Source organism: Brachyistius frenatus, unplaced genomic scaffold, assembly GCF_029030835.1.
Source record: "Brachyistius frenatus isolate BFR_SWC_R1_liver_20210118 unplaced genomic scaffold, ASM2903083v1 Contig_18, whole genome shotgun sequence".
NCBI lineage: Eukaryota > Metazoa > Chordata > Actinopteri > Embiotocidae > Brachyistius > Brachyistius frenatus.
The window spans coordinates 3114438-3133450 of record NW_027210617.1 but is presented as its reverse complement, the minus strand read 5'-3'; the positions used below and the strand labels follow the sequence as shown (position 1 = coordinate 3133450).

The window sequence follows — 19013 nt, the reverse complement described above, 5'->3', positions numbered from 1 at the left end:
CAGCACTTCAAACAGGGCTCCTTCTGCAGGTGTGGGATCAGAGGCCCTGTCCACACTGAAACCCTTCCCACTCAGCTCCTCACCCCTCTCTGATAACTTTTTCTTTTTTAACCCTACACTATCTTGGGTTCTTAAAATGTAACACTTATCTCCCTCCACATTCGCCACCACTACGACAAGGTTTCGTCGGGTTTAGAGGAGGTATGTTGGCGGCATATTCCCCGAGCACTATGTAGCTGTAAACAAATTGTAAAAAGAAACTCGTATTTCCACAAAATATACAGTATATACTGGGGACGAACTTGTGTTTAAATTGTTGCCGTGACTGAAATTTTAACTCAAACGTCATTTTATCCGCCTTTGAGATGTAATGCCTCCGTCAAGGCTGGGCCATTTCTGTCTTTATTTATGCGTGCTTGAATACCCTTGAAATCTATTCTGTGGGAGTCTTTTCTGTTCACATCTATTTCCATATTTCCATCCACACGCTGAAAAGGACAGATTTCGTCTGCGACTTCTCTCACCGTTATACATTAAAATGATTGCAGTAACTGTAAACCGTGCAAATGTGATTTTCACTGCATGCTATACTGTACGTCACACGTTTTGTTCCATCACGTGTCGATACATGAATGTCTTACATGTGATATGTAGTGTAGGAGGCCAAAAGCAGCAGGCAGGAACGCAACTGGCTCTGTCCTTTTTGTCTTGATGAAAAGTGTCATTTTGTGAAGCAGTCAGTCATTTTGAAATACAAATGATTGGAATTAAATAAGATCAGCAATGAACTCTTATTGTGAAATAATGATCTGACTTGTTCAGTTACTGGATGGTGAATCGTAATTTCATGAATAGATATCGCTATCTATTCGCGTTACATGTCGCTTTTGAGGATACTCAAAGATGCTTCACAGTACAATAAAACTATAAATCACCCAAAATTGATGACTCGTTAAAAGCAGCTCTAAAAAGGTGGGTTTGGAGAAGGGATTTGAAGATTTCTTTATTATTATAAACTACAATGTTGAAAACAAGAGGTCTCCATTTTCGATCAATTTTTTTCAAGTTCTATTACTAAAAACAACAACTACAAAGACAAAAGAAAAGCGTCCGTTTTGAGTGACTCCTTTGAACTCGCTTATTGTATTTTGCTGTGTGTTGACTCCCACGTCCTGTCTTCCATCATCATCCCATAGTAACCCAGCTTGTCTCCTCTTTTGGACACAACTCTCCAAATCAAGTCATCTTTATTCGCCAATCTGCCTGTATGAACAGTTAAAAAAAACAAACTCGACGTCGTCCACAAAATTCAGAAACTTTCTCCACTCGGAGTTGATAAAGAGCTGGGTCTCATCATTGCAAAGCCAAAAATAAAGAAAGGAGCATGTCCGTCCAAATCGCTACAAACGTCCCAAGAACAATGGATACAACTTTGAGGATCATTTCTTTGAGTTTACATCAGTATTTCAATGGGACAATTCTTCCAATCCCGATCAAGCAACCAAACTGCAGAGGGACATTACTAATGTAAAACAATTTCCTCCATGATCCCGGGTCAGATTAGAAGCTTTGATGGTTAAATGGTCGTCCTTGTTTCACAATACAGATGTTGAGTTTTTCACGATGAACTGATCTGTCAAGAGAGAGGCACTCCTTCTGTGATCACACTTGCTCAATTTGTATCAGCATGCCAGGTATGCCGGCATCTTTACTGTATGTGTCAGCTTCCTGTGGCCGCGTTGCGAATGTGGCGTGGCGATGGCTGGTGAGGTGTGTCTGTCCCACTCAGGGTGAATCAGGAGGAAACGGTGGCAGGAGGGGAACCGCAGCAGGCTGAGTGCGTCGGGCACGGTTCATTTTTCTCCCGAGGCAGAGGGCGGCCCACTGGTGACTTTGATGGATAGGAATGCTGCTCACCCACACACACACACACGCCCACACATGTCCCACACACTCAGTCTCTCACACAACAGCTCAGGCGTTGTTGCCCTTCCACATGGCCACACAAACACACAAATTGGAAGACAGCTGCACGTACGGCGCTGCTCCGTCCCACCGGCACCGACATTCAACGTGAAATGTTTACGACGCGCCCACACAGCCTTCCTCCCTCGTCAATAAACTCTTCCCAGAAGTATGTGTGATGCACGATCGTGTAGATGGCTGCTTATGGGGGGGTTGCTCCTGCATCCTTCATCACAGGCCTGTCCATGTGCATCCTAGTACAACATGCTGCTGATAGTGAGTCACATTTTTGTTTTTAGGTTGCATGACGATAGATTTGTGCATTAATACAAATTATTATTATTTTTTTACTTAATCACATTGTGATTTGTCACATTAGCGGAGATAGAATGAGGGAGCGTACTGGAACGGCGAATGCAGATGAAAACAAATGACCTCGGCTACTGAAAGTACAAGGAAACATATCCCTTACTTTCCTAAAGAATGAGAAGCTGCCAGTTTACGAGACAACGGCAAGATTACATGTAGTGAGAGCTGCGCCTTCGTCACAGGACATGTCAAGTTGTCAGCTCAACTGCAAGCTTTAATACGGGCAAACGAGGTAAGGGTGTTTTTCCCGACCTGGTCTGTGTTGCTGAAGAGCACAGCCAGGCCCGAAGAAGAACCTGACTCTCGAGCGGCCGGAGTGACAAACATCAGCGAGCCCTCGCTGCACTCAAGAGTCTCGTACGTGCAGACGCCGTAACGTGCTCCTGCCAGCGTGACGAGCGTCAAAAACCAGCAGCAGAACGCGGCGTTCGACTCGAACAAAGGGTTGTGTTTCAAGTTAATGAGGGAGTTTAACCGTCTCTTTCCCTTTGTTCCACTGAGTCAGCATCTCCCAGAGAGACATAAAAAAAGATGTGGAGACAGATAAAGAGTGAGCTGTTGGGCTAAGCAAAGACAGGCACCTTTGTCTGCTCACCGAGACTCTGTGAGATAACGCCAATGCTTCTTTTGAGCACACACTGCCTTCTCTATCTTTCTCTCTCTCACACACACACACACACACACACACACACACACACACACACACACACACACACACACACACACACACACACACACACACACACACACACATGCACGAGAATGATTCAGTTCTCAGACAGTGTGATAAAATGCTGGTGGGGCACAGCATTCCCTGCACAGTGGGGAGGAGTGTGTCTCTGTAATCAGACAGACAGTCTGTGCTGGTCCTGAGACTGGAAGGAAGGACAAGTTCTTAGCGGGTGCGTGTTAAGAGTCAGGTCTTGTTTTTCTACGACACATTGCAACACATCTCGCATGTCCTTGTGGTGAACCTTATTGTGATGATTATCACATTTCTAACAGACACGGGCGTAATCGCTGCAGTCACGTGACAGTAGGCTGTAGCTAATCCGCCACGCTGTGCTATCTCAACAAACATCGGCGAAAAGCGCATTTGTTCAAGTACTTCATTGTTCATTTTTGGTACTTGTACTTACTGTAAGGGGATACCTTGTTTGCTACTTCAGCGAGAGATGTTGCACTATTTACTTCAATACCTTTATCTGTAAATGCACATTTTGCAATGTCATAAATGTATCCAAAAAAAAAAAAATCCAAAGTATTATGTTTATTGATAAATGAACCCATTTTGTGAGTATTGGATCAGTAAACCAATAAAATAATACTTAATAATTTAGCAATAAAAAAAGGGGCTGTCCTGCGATATAGATTTAATTTAAAAAAAAAAAATGTAGATAAAAAAACAACAACATAACAGTAAAGTTTTTTTTAAATTATTTTGTTTACGTGTCCATGCGTTGTTTATAGAGCCATGAGTGACATCACCAGTCAACGTTTTTGGTGCCAGCAAAATTTGTGTTTACCCGTGCGCAAATCCTGTATCCATGGAGCCTGTTTACCTGCTCCGTTGCCCGGTGACATTTTTCTCTGTGTCGTCAATGACTGGCAACACCCCTAATATCGCCAAAACATTCGTTTCGTTGACTTTTTTTTTTTGTTAAGGTGGCAGCGCTCTGGCCGACGGGTGTTTCATTTCTCCGTGGGTATCCAGCGCTATTAAAAGTCACGCCTGCTGCTCGGAAAGTCACAGCATTGACACAGTTGGATATCTTTATCTGTTGCGGGTTTGCGTAGGTGCATTCTTTCCCACCGACGAGAACACGGTGGACTCAGAAGCGTTAACGGGGAAGCAAGGCCACCTTAAATCACATGCTGACATAACAAGAACAGTACTCTCTCCACCCATATCCGAGAAGAGTATGTTAAGAAGAGACTCACCTTCCCTGCTACGCTCTTACCTCTGAGAAACTATACAGCGATACACCTACGGCGCGCGGAGGCACCTCGGGACTTCCACTGGTGCTTCTTATTGGTCAGGAGTTCGGGGAGCTTGGTGCGTAACGTTGCGCGCTGGACACGCACACGAACCTGCCAGAGATATAACTGAGAACTTATTGTGGACATTCAAGTGATTTATCTGAGAGGTTTATTTTGTTTAGTTTTTTTTTGTTGGTTTTTTTTTTTAATCCATTTTGACTTTAAACGCCAAAGCTGGGGGAACAGACTGGAACACAACAGGCTTTTTCCGCGGAGCTTTACAGTTTTCGCCACAGTAATTGGTGAGTTCACTTTTGTATCAAGTCTGAGAAGCCTCCTGTCACGTCGTGTGTGGTGTTAAGACGTGTTAGCGGAGTTTGACACGGCCTTTATTGTGTTGGCGGGCAAGAAATTGATTGGAGACAAATCAATGGCAGATCGATAAAAGCTTGTGTGAGCCGTCTTGCATGCAAATTCTGGTGACATGATTAACTTAATACGGCCTTTATCGACGACAGCAGAATGTCATTGTTACTGTAAATTATAATTAGTGTTTGACAGTAAGTGATTGTTTATCATGTCTGTTTAGATGGACAATAACATCCTAAACCATAGCTGCTATAGCAGTGACAGCCACGCTTGGTTTATATTGTATTAAATTGTATGATTGAACGTGAATTTATATTTTTGACAAATAATTGCACATTTTAAAGTCCAAATTTTTAGAACAGGAGTGAATCACATGAACGTTTTGATTGTAAGAGTTTGATCCTTGGCCACGTGGTGGCGACCGAGTATTTGTTTTTACTGTTAAGTGCCTCCTTGTGCTATAGGACTACTGTAGGTGTGCTCGCTCTGTTTAGACTCCCCCAGGGCTATACGGTGTTTTCAATGTTCTGTCTATCCCATGTTTCCGTTTGTAAGTTACTCTGGTGAGTTTGGTTGGGGATATTGCTCATGACATTTAGACTACTGGTCGCGTCAGACTGGGAAACACAGACTTGTGCAGCATCACTGATGTAACTTCTTGCGTATTGTAGGAACATGTCAAATCACACGTCACTGGCTTGCACATGCCGGACTCTCTCCATCCTTTACTGCCCTGTGTATGTAATGGATACACTGTCAGTTATCTGGTATCGTTCTTCCTGAAGAGAATAGCCTACCCAGCTGTCCAATAATTTGCATAGTATTCGCGATCACTTTAATGGTTTCTGCATGTTGCTGAGGTCAGGGGAAAGAGGATGACGTCAGCACTACTAATGCCATAACAGTCCATTTGATAACTTAGATTTACAGGGTAGAGGGATCTGGTCCAAGTGTTAAAAATAGCTACATCCACTCAAAAGTAGTGCTGTTGGTTAGTAGCCTATCCTGCCGTAAGCAGGAAAGACAGTGAGACCTGATCAAAACACTGGCACTCTTTGAAAGTGTTTTGATTTTTTATTTGTATTCAAATCAAACCGTTCATTGATTTCTAAATTCTAAATTCAGTCTCAGTACGCTATGACTGAATATCAGTTGTGTAGTTGTTGTTTATTGGTGAATGCTATTTTGAGCTTGTTGTACTGTTCCCACACAAGAGGACCCTCAAACACACAGCATATTTTGTAACGTGACCTGGCACAGATTACATCTCTGAGTGGGAAGATGCCAGCCAATTCAATATTTGTCTGTGCTGTTAGTTTTAGATGTGTGATTAATAATGAGTAAATTAGCTAGTAAACAATTTGTGTGTTTTTATTTTGATAGGAATTGTCTTCAAATCCTTTGGCGACCTGTAATAGGCACACGGCCCTTAGTTTAGGAACTACTGCGTTAGGCTACTGTGGTACTGACACATATTTTGTTCTATGCTGTAATTTATTATGAATGGCTTAAACTCGCCTGCCCTCCACGTGGGTGTGGATCTCATCTTCTATTGGCTGAGATCAGCAGCGTCCTGAAGGAGCTCTCCTGTGATTGGTCGGGCTGCCTCAGGGCTGTGGGTGTATTTTATCGATGGTGGAAGTGGGATACTTTGTGACAATGTTCATTGTCGATATTTCACTGGAGCTGCCGTGGGTATGAGTGCGCAGCGGAGAGCCTCTCTCTAGTAGCCGCATGAGGCTTTGCAGTTCCGGACCGTGTGTTTCTGTCCTCTAAAGCTTGCAGAAGCTTATTAAACACCCAAGAGGAGTTTATCTTTTTTTTTGTTAGACTTCGCTGTTTTTGTTTTAAAGGTAACCGCCTGCATAAATGAGCGTCCATGGCAGTTTTTGCTGACAACACTCTCGCGTTTCTGCCTGACATTTGCCCATCTATGTAGCATTTCGGAAGACGGTGGAAAACGCAACAAAGAAAAAGATCAAACAAAGGCGGGGGAAAAAAAAAAAAGGGAGTCTGGTGTAGTTCAGTTACCTGGGGGGATATTCTCATGATATCGACCGGAGAGAAGACGGACTGTGTTTTGTTCTGACTCTCGGAGGGCGAGAGAAAGGAGGCACCAAGAGCTAGAGAGAGAGAGAGAGAGAGAGAGAAAAGCTCTCTGAATGCTACCTTTCATCTGCAAGCAGAACAAGGGACGATAGTCGAGGCGACGGATCTGCTTTACCATCCTCACCCTCTTCATTCCCGGGTCTGCTCGTCTTGTCTCCCACATCTCTGACCACAGGTTATCGGATGGACCAGCATCCCAGCGCCCGGAGCTGCACCAGTCGCGGGGCTTCGTCCTGCGAGGCCGTCCCGACGGAACCCTCCATGAATCTGTACATCCACTCCACCACCGGCACACGCTTCGAGCTCTCCCTGCCCCAGGAGGAGACCGTGGAGGGACTGAAGAGGAGGCTGTCGCAAAAACTCAAAGTACCAAAAGAGAGACTCGCTTTGCTACACAAAGAAACGTGAGTAAACCTGGAAATACGTTTTAATGGAACTGTATTGAATTAAAGCAGAGTAGTCGTTATGAATAGGAACTTACCTACGTAAACATTAATTTACGCGTTTCTCTACTATACACTGACATCATTAGCCGTAATGTGTAGGCTATTCCGCAGTTAAAAATGTGCATAAACCCACTTTCGGTGCGCTCGCCCTCGGGGCTTTGGATGATATTTTCCAATCTATAATTTAGATTTATGCTTGGTTGAGCTCCCGGGAGTTTCAGAGACAACATTGCCCGCTTTGGTCATCAATACATTCAAGGAAACCACTGACCATCAGGACGCACAGTATTGGAATTACGCATAGGGGACGCACCGGCCACTGGAACTATATTGACTAGGCGATCTGCAGACTTGCATTGATTCATCCCCCCTTCGTTATAAATACCGAAGCCTGACTGAATTGCTAATGCTGTGTTAATTAAACACGTAACACATTGATGTGTAAGGTCACATAGACTTGGTAGCCTCTAATTTATTTATTCAGCTACTGCACACAGCATACACATTGCCATTTTATTGTATAATTGAAAGTAGAGTGTGCTGGGGTTGGGGGAGAATATAAGCGTGTAGGTACATGGTAAAAGCCTATAGGTTTAGCAGGAGAATAACTCCTGAATGTTTTCAGTGGATTTCTTGGTGTGAGGTATCGGCTGGCTGTAGATTAAGGCAGAACTGCATGGGTGAGGAAATAGTTAAACCCTTTATTATTTAAAACCAACCAAAACCTAAAGCATTAGGCAGCTCCCAAATGAATCAAGCCTAGGTTAAATGAACTAACAATAGTGCAGGTGGTGTTATGCAAAAAAAAAAAAAAAAAAAAAAAAAGGCGGGGGGGAGAGTTTAGTACATGCAAACAGTAAGCATTGTTTTTCAGCCCCCTTCTCCTCCCACCAATTGTAATCACCCAATAAATCACATCATCCTTTAAAACCTGAAACCCCTTTTTAATCTCCGCCTGCGCCTCAAACTACAGACCTACAGCAAGTCAGGGCTGAGGGCCTTTGTTCAGCTGCATGGGGTGAAATTTGGGTCATGCCTGTAGAGCACATTGTCCCAAACATCCTTCATGAGCCGAAAAGGAGGCATAGTCAGACACGGATGTGAGGGTTTAGAGTGCATCACGACATACAAGTGAAGACACTGTGGGACACCTGTCTTACACCAAACATGAAACCACGGAAAAGTATTTTGGATCACATTTTTTAAACTGTCTTAAGAATTACAGCCACAGCTCAGATAATGTCGAACAATGGGCACGTGATAATAATAATAATAATAATAATAATAATAATAATAATAATAATAATAATAATCGATACTTGTCATACTCTTTTCTTATAACTATTAAAGAGATAGATTTTGTTTCAGCGCAGAGTTTCTCCTCCTCATTCGTACACCTGAAACTGCCAAATGAAAATGCTTGCCTCCACTTAGGCAAGTGGCAGTGGTGCCAAATATCCACTGCAAGCAGTTGTCAAGCTCCACTATACTTGAAATTGAAATATGACAGCACAATCAATACTTCTCTTTCATGGAGCTTTTCACCCACGGCTCTTTTCCAAACTAGTTTTGAAGTCTGTCTCACCCCCCTCCTGGCTGAAGTGTGTTTGTGTGTCTGAAGAGAGAAGATATTGTCAGCACAGTCTAATTATCTCATTCTCTCTGCACCCTGCAGGCGACTAAGTTCAGGCAAACTCCAGGATCTAGGCATCTCTGATGGGAGCAAGTTAACGCTTGTACCAACAGTTGAAGCAGGACTAATGGTAAGGCTCAATTTACTGTAATGTTTTTTTTATTTTTTTACTTTGCACTCCCAAGTATAAATAAGACATACTGTTTATTTTAAATATTTTAAAACAAATGTCTTTTCTCATACATGCTTTATATCTGCCCCCAAAAGTCAATGTTGTTGTTTTTTCTGTGCAGTCTCAAGCATCAAGACCAGAACAGTCAGTAATGCAGGCTTTGGAGAGTCTAACAGAAACTCAGGTAAGGATTTGTTTTGGTCTGTGTTGACCCTAAAATATAATGTGAATGTAGCCGAGTTAGTATCCCACAAGCTAAACTGAGCTTCAGATCTTTTGTGTGTTTATGTGCGTGGTGAGAAGAGAAGGTTGTAGCTTTTGGTTAAGTGCAGAGCAACACCCATATATGAAAGAGATGAGATGAGCAGGCTGCACAAGCCTCTTTGCTTGTCTAATCTCAGCCTCTTAAACAAGCCAAGCCAAGCTAGACATCCAGTGCGAGCTGTTGGGATATAATAAGCAGCAACACCCTTATGTATCCTAGTAACATCTGTGATACTGCATGTGTGTGTGTGTGTGTGTGCGTGTGCATGCACGCAACGGCAGGAAACCAGGGTGAACACCACAAAAGAAAGGCTTATATGTGAGCTGCTGAGAGGACCAGCACTCACTTCCACGTTTCTGTTTATACCTTTTATCTATAATCTCTCTCAGCTCCTTCTGTATTTAACGCTCCAACAGACACACACACACACACACACACACACACACACACACACACACACACACACACACACACACACACACACACACACACACACACACACACACGCTCAGGCGAGTTTCCAGGAAGTGAGCTGCGGCTTCATGGAGGTTGAGTGTAGTCTCACTCACTCATAAACGGAGTGCTGGATAGTCAGATGACAGCCTTCTCACTAAGTATTAGCATAGAGTTCCTGGAAGCCTGGCACGCATGCATAGGCCAAGTGGGGCCTACAGCCTGTGCTTTCACTGAAACAGCGCTGTAGGCCTGCTTTAATACAGTATGCATTTGAGTCAGTGTGGCATGACTCACCAAACTGATCAATAGTGAGAGTGAAGCAAAAAATAAATAAATACAAAAAAAAAAAAAAAAAAAAAAAAGGCAAAGAGTTCTCCACGCTGGCCACAGAGAGAAACCGAGCGAGAAGAGTGGCGATAAGGCTGAATGCACACAGACAACAGTGTGACGTATGAGACACTCTGCAGCTGACTGACTGACTCAGATCAACTTCCTTTTGTAGCGTTGGGTAACACTGAGATGTACGTAACTGCATCAGCGATGCACTGCTGACTGATGTCAAAATAGTACACGATGGTGAAACCAAACGCTGATGAAAGGTGTTAAGTGTGTCAGTGATGCAGAGGTTGCTTCCAAGTGAATTTGTCCAGCGAGCGATGCTGTGCATTTAGTTGAATTCTTATCAGAGGATGTGGGCTGTTCAGAGATAGCAGAGTGTGGTTCAGTGTGCCTTCTTTCCCTGCTGATAAATTCATGGTGGAAATCCTGGCCTTGCTCTGTGTGTGTGTGTGTGTGTGTGTGTGTGTGTGTGTGTGTGTGTGTGTGTGTGTGTGTGTGTGTGTGTGTGTGTGTGTGTGTGTGTGTGTGTGTGTGTGTGTGTGAACTCAGCGTGCGTCTAGTAGCGCTGACAGCAGATGACTGCATGTGTGTAGGTGTGTGCAAGTGGACATGTGCGTATCTGTTACCGGATGTGTGTGTGTGTGTGTGCGTGTGTGTGTGTATGTCACAGTGTTAGTTAGCTGGAAGCGCGCCCTGCCCATCATGTGGTACGCCTTTGCTGGTCAGCCAAGAGTGACTGTCATTTTCACCAGAGGCAGATGATAATTCAACTGCCGACCCACAAGAGCGGTTTTCTCACTTTGCCTTTCTTCCTGTGTCTCTCTGGCCACCTCACCCCTTTACTCATTATGAGTCGGATGCTTTCCCAAGTACTGCTTACCAAACATTACCACATACATTACCTCTGAATTCCTATTCATTATTATGTTAATCATAATCCTACAGTGGGGGGCAGGAGGAGTGAAGTGCACAGTAAGGTAGCAGATAGCAGGGGGAAAAAGGTTAAAATAAAGGCATAAAGCTGCTCTGGTGTGTTTATATCCAGAAAAATTGATTCCACTTTATAATTCATGAAGGAAAATGGAATGATATAGATTGCAGAGAGATTACAGATCTGAGTAAGATTAGGAAATAGGAACACAAAAGCTTTCCCTCATTTCCGCTCTACCCCCCCTTAACTCTGGGGCTATCAAAAATCAATCAATGCACTTAGCTCTTAAAAGTGTCTGACACGATAACTGATATGCCCATTCACCCAAAAATAGCCTCATGGAGACGCGCTGTGGTTCTTAGCTGTGCTAGCTGTAGAAGAAGTGGCTATCACCCCCTGCACCCCTAATAATCCCTTACCCCTCCAAATATGTTGGTCATTTGGGGTCTCATTTCCAGAGCGGGGGATTTTCCAGGTGGTGTATGTACACATTTATGGCAGACTGGGCTGAGCGGATCACCTTATGTCTTCTCCTTTATCAGAATTCTGGAGAAGTCCGCAGCTAGTGGCGAGGTAGCCAACAAACCAAGCAGAACATGACAGCTTTCCAGAGCTGTTTCAGACTTTTGCAGCAGAAGTTGGACAGAAAATGTTTTATGGAAATCGAGCCCCAGCAATTATCGAAATGGGATTTTTTTTTTTATTATTATTTCTCCTTGCTCCGTCTCCCCCTTCTCCCTCTCTTGTTTCTGCTTAACAGCTCTCCCAGGGAACTATAATTTAAATGTGCTGTGGTTTGCAAGTCCGACTAGCTGCCTCGATTTGACCGTGGTGGCTGGCTTCTTTAGCAAGGACAATCCTGGCTGCCTTAATTCCTCCTCTGGCATCTCACTAGACTTTTTGCATGACATCTAAGCTGTGTTAAGCCACTGCCTCCCGACAGCTCATCAAAACACAGTTGCCTGCAAAACTCTCTTCTCATTCTGTCTGCTAAATAGAGGTTGCGTGTACAGCTTATATTTGCAGTCATACATGGACACACACACACACACACACACACACACACACACACACACACACACACACACACACACACACACACACACACACACACACACACACACACACACACACACACACACACACACACACACACACACACACACACAGAATTGAAAGGATATATTTAAGAGGATTTCTGATCCTGATGAGAGAATGAGGAAATGTCTGAGCCTAGTAGTAAAATGAATGTATACTTATATGACAAGCAGTGAAAGGGAAAGGAAAGCAATATTTACAATTTCGGGGCAAATGTAGGCAGTGACATCAGCTCTTCATCTATTGATCTTGGTATTTGACAGAAAGAGAAGGATTATATGTCCCTCTAAGCACACAGGGACTATTTGCTCATTGATGCACATTGATGCTAGAATAAAAGCCAACCAGACACGCATCACCCTTACCCTTACCATCCCCAACCCCCTCCCCCTCCCCACTGCCCTTCCCCCCATGCAGCCACCTCTTTGTTCCTGTCTTAAAGCATGAGCACCAAACCTGCCCATCTGACAAAACCCTCAAGCATACAACAATGATTGCGGGTCACTCTTTAAGTTTGGTCTCCCCCACAATCCCTTTTTATCCTCCATACATCCATAGGCGTCAGCTATACCCAGTTGAGTCTAGCTACAATGGTCCATACTGGTTTCAAAATCAATCGGCGGCCCAGCTGGAGCGACGCTCGGCTGGCTGGAGATTAACAAATCTTGCCTTGAACGCTAACCCAGATTGCTTTGGGAGGAGGCTGTGTGTTGCCATTCCCATATGTCCCAGTGGAATACGCTGTTACATATCTGCTCTACTTTTCTCGCTCCATGCCGTCAACAAGCACCTCCTGTCCTCATGCACTGCCCTCTTCTTCCTCATCTCCGTCTTACTCTTAAGAACAACAGGCCCCGGGATGCAGCACAGTTTTGTCATTGTGTCTACAGACAGATGCAAACTAGCAGGATCTAACAATCTGTGGGGGGAGTCACCTCGGGGTCACCCTTACCTCATTTCCTCTGCTCTGCCTCCCTCGGGGATGGAGGGAGAGCAGTGGAGGTGGAGGAGGGAAAAAAAAAAAAAAAGGGAGAGCTTTGCAAAAGTCATTCTGTCACATGTCCAGATGTGTTTGTGTGTTAGTCCTGTAGGTTGGAGATAGTGGGGAGGATGACTACACATGCTCGGGTAACTCGCAGATGAAGAAATGTGGAGTGCAGTCTAATGGAAGGAGAGAAATCAAGACAAGAGCAGAGAAGGCTTCTAGAAAAGGGAGATTTTTGTGGCATAGTATTCGTTTAAAGACAATGAATTGTGTACCTGTGCATGTCTATGTGTCTATACATGCCTGTGTGTAAAACAGCTCAATGCAGGTGGTCAATATGTTTCTCTTTCCAGTCCTGCACTCTTTACGCCACCTTATCTAGATGCTAGTTAATCAGCAGGATTGACACTACTGGAAATCATTGAAGAGTAATTGTATTGAGGATTTGGGAGTGCAAGGAATTGAAAAATGACTGAATCAGTCTGTTGGTCAATATGAGAGGGTCCTCCCCTTTTTATAGCACGCAGCTCCCTCCGTCCTCTCACTGCCATTGAAATGAAGGCTTTTATATGCATGCAGCTTAGAAGAGGCAGTCTTTGCTCTTTAGAATGCTAATTTGCTGTTTTGTTACCTAAATGAAAGCTACAGAAATTAATTTGTTGTTGAATGTGTAAATCAAATTGTGTATAGAAGGAAAGACAATGCTGATCTCAAGGCCTATTCAGTCCCCGTTCATGTAAATCCTGGCCTTGAAAATTGCATTAATAAGATGATCAGGCAGTATTTTTGCACCTGTGTAATCCCCTTTGTTATGCTTAAATGCACAGGGGGAGGGAGGATGCTGCAATGGGTGGAGGGAATCAAGGTGTGTTGTGGGGCAATCAAGAGAGAGGTGGATTTTGCAGGGGATTTCATTGTCCTATTGTGTCTGTGCATCTGGTGTGTACGTGTGTGTGTGTGTGTGTGTGTGTGTGTGTGTGTGTGTGTGTGTGTGTGTGTGTGTGTGTGTGTGTGTGTGTGTGTGTGTGTGTGTGTGTGTGTGTGTGTGTGTGTGTGTGTGTGTGTGTGTGTGTGTGCCAACATCCATTTTTAATGTCTGCGTCTTTGTGTGTTCCCTCGTTAACCGTCCAGGGGAGTCTTATTTCTCCATATTTGAATCGTGACCGTCATTGTTTTCCATTCCCTGGCTTCACTGTGCTTTTGTGATTCAAGTAGCAGGCATGTGACTAGTGGGGCTACTGTGTGGGAGGATGGAGCCCAGGAATATCATGTCCGATAGCCACCACCAAGTCTAATGAAGTCAATTAGGCATATGCTACTGGTGAAACAGAGAGGCAGGGGTTAGAAGACCCAGATCGTTGCAGTAAGTCATACAGAAAACACGGCAAAGTAAGAGGAAGCTCTGAAGAATGACAGCCTTCTTTGCACTGTCACTGTAGCTGTTTCCCTCTTACTCCCATCTTTCCTCCCATCTGTCGCAGTACCCCCATACCTCCCCTGCCTCCCCATTTACCCAAACTTGCTTAGTTTATCTCAAACAGATGAAATGCCATTTCTTCAGTCTTCTTCTGTTCCTGCAGATGATGTTGTTTTTATAAGTGTCCCACAAATTTGTCTTTCTGGGTACAGAAACTGCCGAGATGCTGTTCTCTATCGGCGCAGGATCCTTATTAGATTTGATAAATCAGCTGGTGTTAAAGGCATTCAGTAGAGGGAGAGGAGTGTGAGCAGGCAGGGGAAAGTAAGAGTGAGGATTCCGTTGTTCTTGCTTGCTTAGCTTGAATGGGATTAAATGTATGAGGGCTGGAGGTTGACAGGCTTGTATGCGCTTGTGAGTCTGCACAGGTTTGCTGGCCAGTTGTTGGCACAGTTGCAGCATGAGGAGCGGCTTTTTGCAGGAACCTGATCACCCTGAACTTTGCCACTCGGTCCTCTCTTTTTACTCAGCAGATCAAATTCTGTGATGGCCAACTGGTTCTCTCTCGCTCCTCTCAGCCCCCTCTGTTTGGTATCAGGAGGTATTACAGACACCTATCTTTCTAATGGGGCCTTTGAAGAGCCCCCCGGCCGCCTGTAGGATTTGGGGCATGATGCAAGTCATTGATTTTTTTTTCTCTTTCTCTTTTGAGAGGCTGTTATTGCATCTTTAACTGGTCTGTGCCTGCACAGAGACTATCAATAGTGTCCTGGTGTGATCAAAACATCTAGGTCGATAGGCGGGTTAACAAGCAGCTTTTTGAACCACACCTATCACTGAGCAGTCGGACAGGTGAGCAGCTGCACTGGTACCAGAATACTTTATGGCTGGAGGAGACAACTTCCTCCTCTCACGGCTTCCCTCTCTCCGCCCTCCTGTCCCGCCTTCCAATCCTCGATCCTCTTTTCTCTGGCACAAAGCTGCTCAGTTGTTCATGAATGTCAGCTCAGTGCTTCCAGCACTCTCTATCTTTCCCTCCCTCTCCCTCTCACCCTCCCTCTCTCAGCTTCTCTCTTCCTCTCTCACTCCTTATTTCCCTCCCCTAGTTCGCTTAGTGTGCAAAGGAAGAACGACTGCAAATGAGTTCCTTGAATCACAGAGACCCCAATAAATAAAACTGTCAGCCAGAGATGTCGAAAGAAAAAAAAAAAAAAAAAAAAAAAAAAGATGGAAGGAGCCGGAGGCACACTCTCACTGAATATTTCATCACCCACCAACACCACCACCACCGCTCTGACACCCTACCCCCATTGCCCGCATCCCCCATCCCCCTTCACCATCCTTGTTCCCAACCTCTCTCATGCCACCCTCCCTCCCCCCTGCTCCTCCATCTTGTTTCCACCTCTCCTCCTCCAGCTTCACCTTATCATATTCTCCCCCATTACTGCATAGCAACTGGAGCCTCCTGCTAAACAAAATACCACCTGGACACCAACAACTCAAACAAAATGGTTGATGGTGCCGGCTCTGGGGTCAGTTGTTAAATGGGGGCGGTGATGGCTATTAAGTGGAACAGTTTCTCAATACCTGTATATCACTGAATAAACTCGCCCATACAGCCTCTGTTGAGTGTAATCCACAATGTGTGTTGTTTTTAGGAACAACACCTTGTTTCTCACGCATGAACTCCTCTTCTCTTTTGCATACCACTGCTGCAGCATCAGAAAGAGAACAATGAAGGGCTGTTTTTTTTTTTCTCTGTCCACCTTAACACAACAAACGTGGGGCTCCCCACTCTCCTTGCCTTGTGTCTCTCATAACAAACCAATGCAGGCAGACATAAGTTCCTTTTGTACAAGATTGGAATTTGTTGAGTGCGCCACAGAGAGCAAGGTGGAAAAAAAACGTGGAGGATGAGGGTTGCAGACTTAAAGACAAGCCACGAAGCTCTCTTTTGTTTGCCTGTGATGTTCCAGAAAGCTCTGTCTGGTGTTTGTCCTGACGTCAATGGTAGCCAGCCACATCGGCTGTCTTGGCTGCGCTCCTGAGAGCAGACAGGCATGTTTGGACTGGAGCTGAGCTGCTAGCTGAGACCTCTGGGAATCATTCACTAGCCAGCTTCATCCCCTCCCACCCCCCACCACCCCCCACATTACACACACATACACATGCTCTCTAAAGCACCCCCTCCCCTTGTTTCTCTCATAGTCTCTGTCCGTCTGGAAGAGGCTTGTTGTTACACGATCACTCTCGCCAATCTAGCCTCTGGCAGGCAGGCCGCTCTATATCATCCTCCGCCTCCTCCCTTCCCTCAGGAAACAGGCCCTATTTCAGGTGTTCCACTCCACAGCTCCCAGCTTCCAGCTACACAAGCTGTTCGCCCTCCTTTTTCTGGGTGTTCAGGATTGTCAGGGAAACGGCGTGTCAGTCGAAAAACGATAAGACTGTTAGTTTTGGGTGAGCGGAATTCCACACCTTGAAGGTTTACTTTGGCTCTTTTTCTTTATCTGAGGGGGGAAATAAAAGATCACCACGAAGATATGAGAGTGACCAATGAGATTATAGTAGTTGAGTTGTCCCCTGTCATTTTCCCTGCAAATGAGATGTCTGTGTTTATGTGGGTTTGTGGCCTTTTAATGTCTTGCCTAAAGAAGAGGTGGTGGTGGTGGTGGGTGGTGTTTGTATGTACGGAGACCCTGTATGAGTCACGCATTTTAACACACTTTTTTTTTTTTTTTTATCTATCTCCCATGTATGTGAGACTTAGCATTGGCTTGCGTGAGCAACTTCTAAATTGACTTTATGAGTCAACGACTGAGACTGAGGACCCAGAGTGACAAAAATCGACTGGAGGAGGGAAAAAAAAAATAGAAAAGGATGTGTGAGGAAGAGAGCTTGCTTCTCTCGCAGGCTAATTTGAAGCCTGCCATGTGGTGTTGGGAGCTCAGTAGGAGTACATGAATTTCATCTTGGTGGTTTTGAATAATCCAGACTAGTCATTATAAGGGTAATCAAGCCTCCTCTCTGTTTCTGCAGCTGTCACTCACTGTCGGCCTTTTTCTCTCACTTTCTCTTTCATGTGCACGAACACACACACACACACACACACACACACACACACACACACACACACACACACACACACACACACACACACACACACACACACACACACACACACACACACACACAAAGCAAATAAAGCAAAGGCCCTGTACAGACTTGGCGTTAAATGGCATCTTGGATGATTCTCTCAGGAAAGGGATATAAATACAGCAATGACTACTCTCAAAATGGACACTCTTTGGGACAAATGTGTCCCTCTGACACACTCTCACAAGGCGCTGAGGTAGCCAAAAGTCCCCGTCCTTCCAGCTGTATGTGTGATCACATAATTAATCAACAAGTTAAGCACATATTTCTGTTTAGCAGCAGTTGCCGGTCTCACTGCAGATGAAATCAAATGTGTGCAGAGAAGCAAAACCTGATCCAGAGTCGTTACTTGAGACCCTTGACTCAGTCTGGATATATGTGGATACATGTATAACAGGACCAAAAAGACACTTACTTCTCAAGGTTGTTTTCCCCTGTCTTCCTCCCTCCCACTCTCTACACACTGGGTTGATGGTCTCCCTCGGGGCCTCTGACTTTGTATACATGTCCGTTTGTGTGTGTGTGTGTGTGTGTGTGTGTGTGTGTGTGTGTGTGTGTGTTGTGGGTTGGCAAACTGTCGACTCATTTTTTTTGACAGCTGTCAGTCACAGACACAGCCAGCATCTCCTCCCCCTCCTTTTCACTTTTCTTTCTCTCCCTATCTCCCCCCACCCACCTTTTGAGTTCTGCCTCCCCCTCTCAGACACAGACGCTCATCTTTTCTATCGTGCAACCTTTTATATATGGAGTTTCCTCGAGCAAACTCACATAGCACCCTGCCTTGTTCTCTTCCTCGCTTCACACCCTGCCTCGGTCGCACTGAGTTTATTGCCTTACCACGACGGAGTAATAATGGCGGGTGTGGACTGTATCAACAAGTCATTAGTGGCTGAGTTTACACTCTGAAAAAGCTGAGTTTCTGTTTCTCTTGCAGCCTCCTTTTATGCTGATTTTTTTGCTGTCTTAGCGGTTGATTATTTACATTTTGAACTGCAGCCATCGGATCTTTCCAACCCCCTCGTCCTTTCACCTGCCTCTCCTCTCCCTCCATTTTCTTTTCCGCACAATGTCAATACCAATGTGCAAAGGTCACCCTCGCAACAGAGAGGCAGCAGTCGATAGAGAAATAAATAAGCAGAAGAAAAGGGAGAGAAGTGATGGAGGGCAGAGCGTGATGATTCACAGGGTTAACTAAAGGCCAACATCTTAGAAGCACACTCCAAAGGCTGCTCGGTCTGGGGGGAGTGAGGCCTCCTGCTCTCTTTTGCTGTCTTTGTATGTATGTCTTTATTACTTGTTTTCTCTGCCTTGTCATTACTTTTCATT

General features: G+C 44.8%; 2 protein-coding genes across 2 annotated transcripts in view; one reads left to right on the top strand and one right to left on the bottom strand.

Moving 5' to 3' along the window:
• cbarpb (CACN subunit beta associated regulatory protein b) overlaps window positions 1–19013 on the bottom strand; it is a 252131-nt gene that overhangs the window by 40247 nt on the left and 192871 nt on the right. The window lies entirely within an intron of this gene.
• The window catches only part of midn (midnolin), a 29896-nt gene continuing 14983 nt past the window's right edge, over window positions 4101–19013 (top strand). The window contains exons 1-4 of the mRNA XM_069694903.1: window positions 4101–4616; window positions 6968–7196; window positions 8914–9001; window positions 9165–9227. Of these exons, the coding sequence (XP_069551004.1) occupies window positions 6976–7196; window positions 8914–9001; window positions 9165–9227 (372 nt within the window). The 5' untranslated portion in view covers window positions 4101–4616; window positions 6968–6975. The remainder of the gene's footprint in view (window positions 4617–6967; window positions 7197–8913; window positions 9002–9164; window positions 9228–19013) is intronic.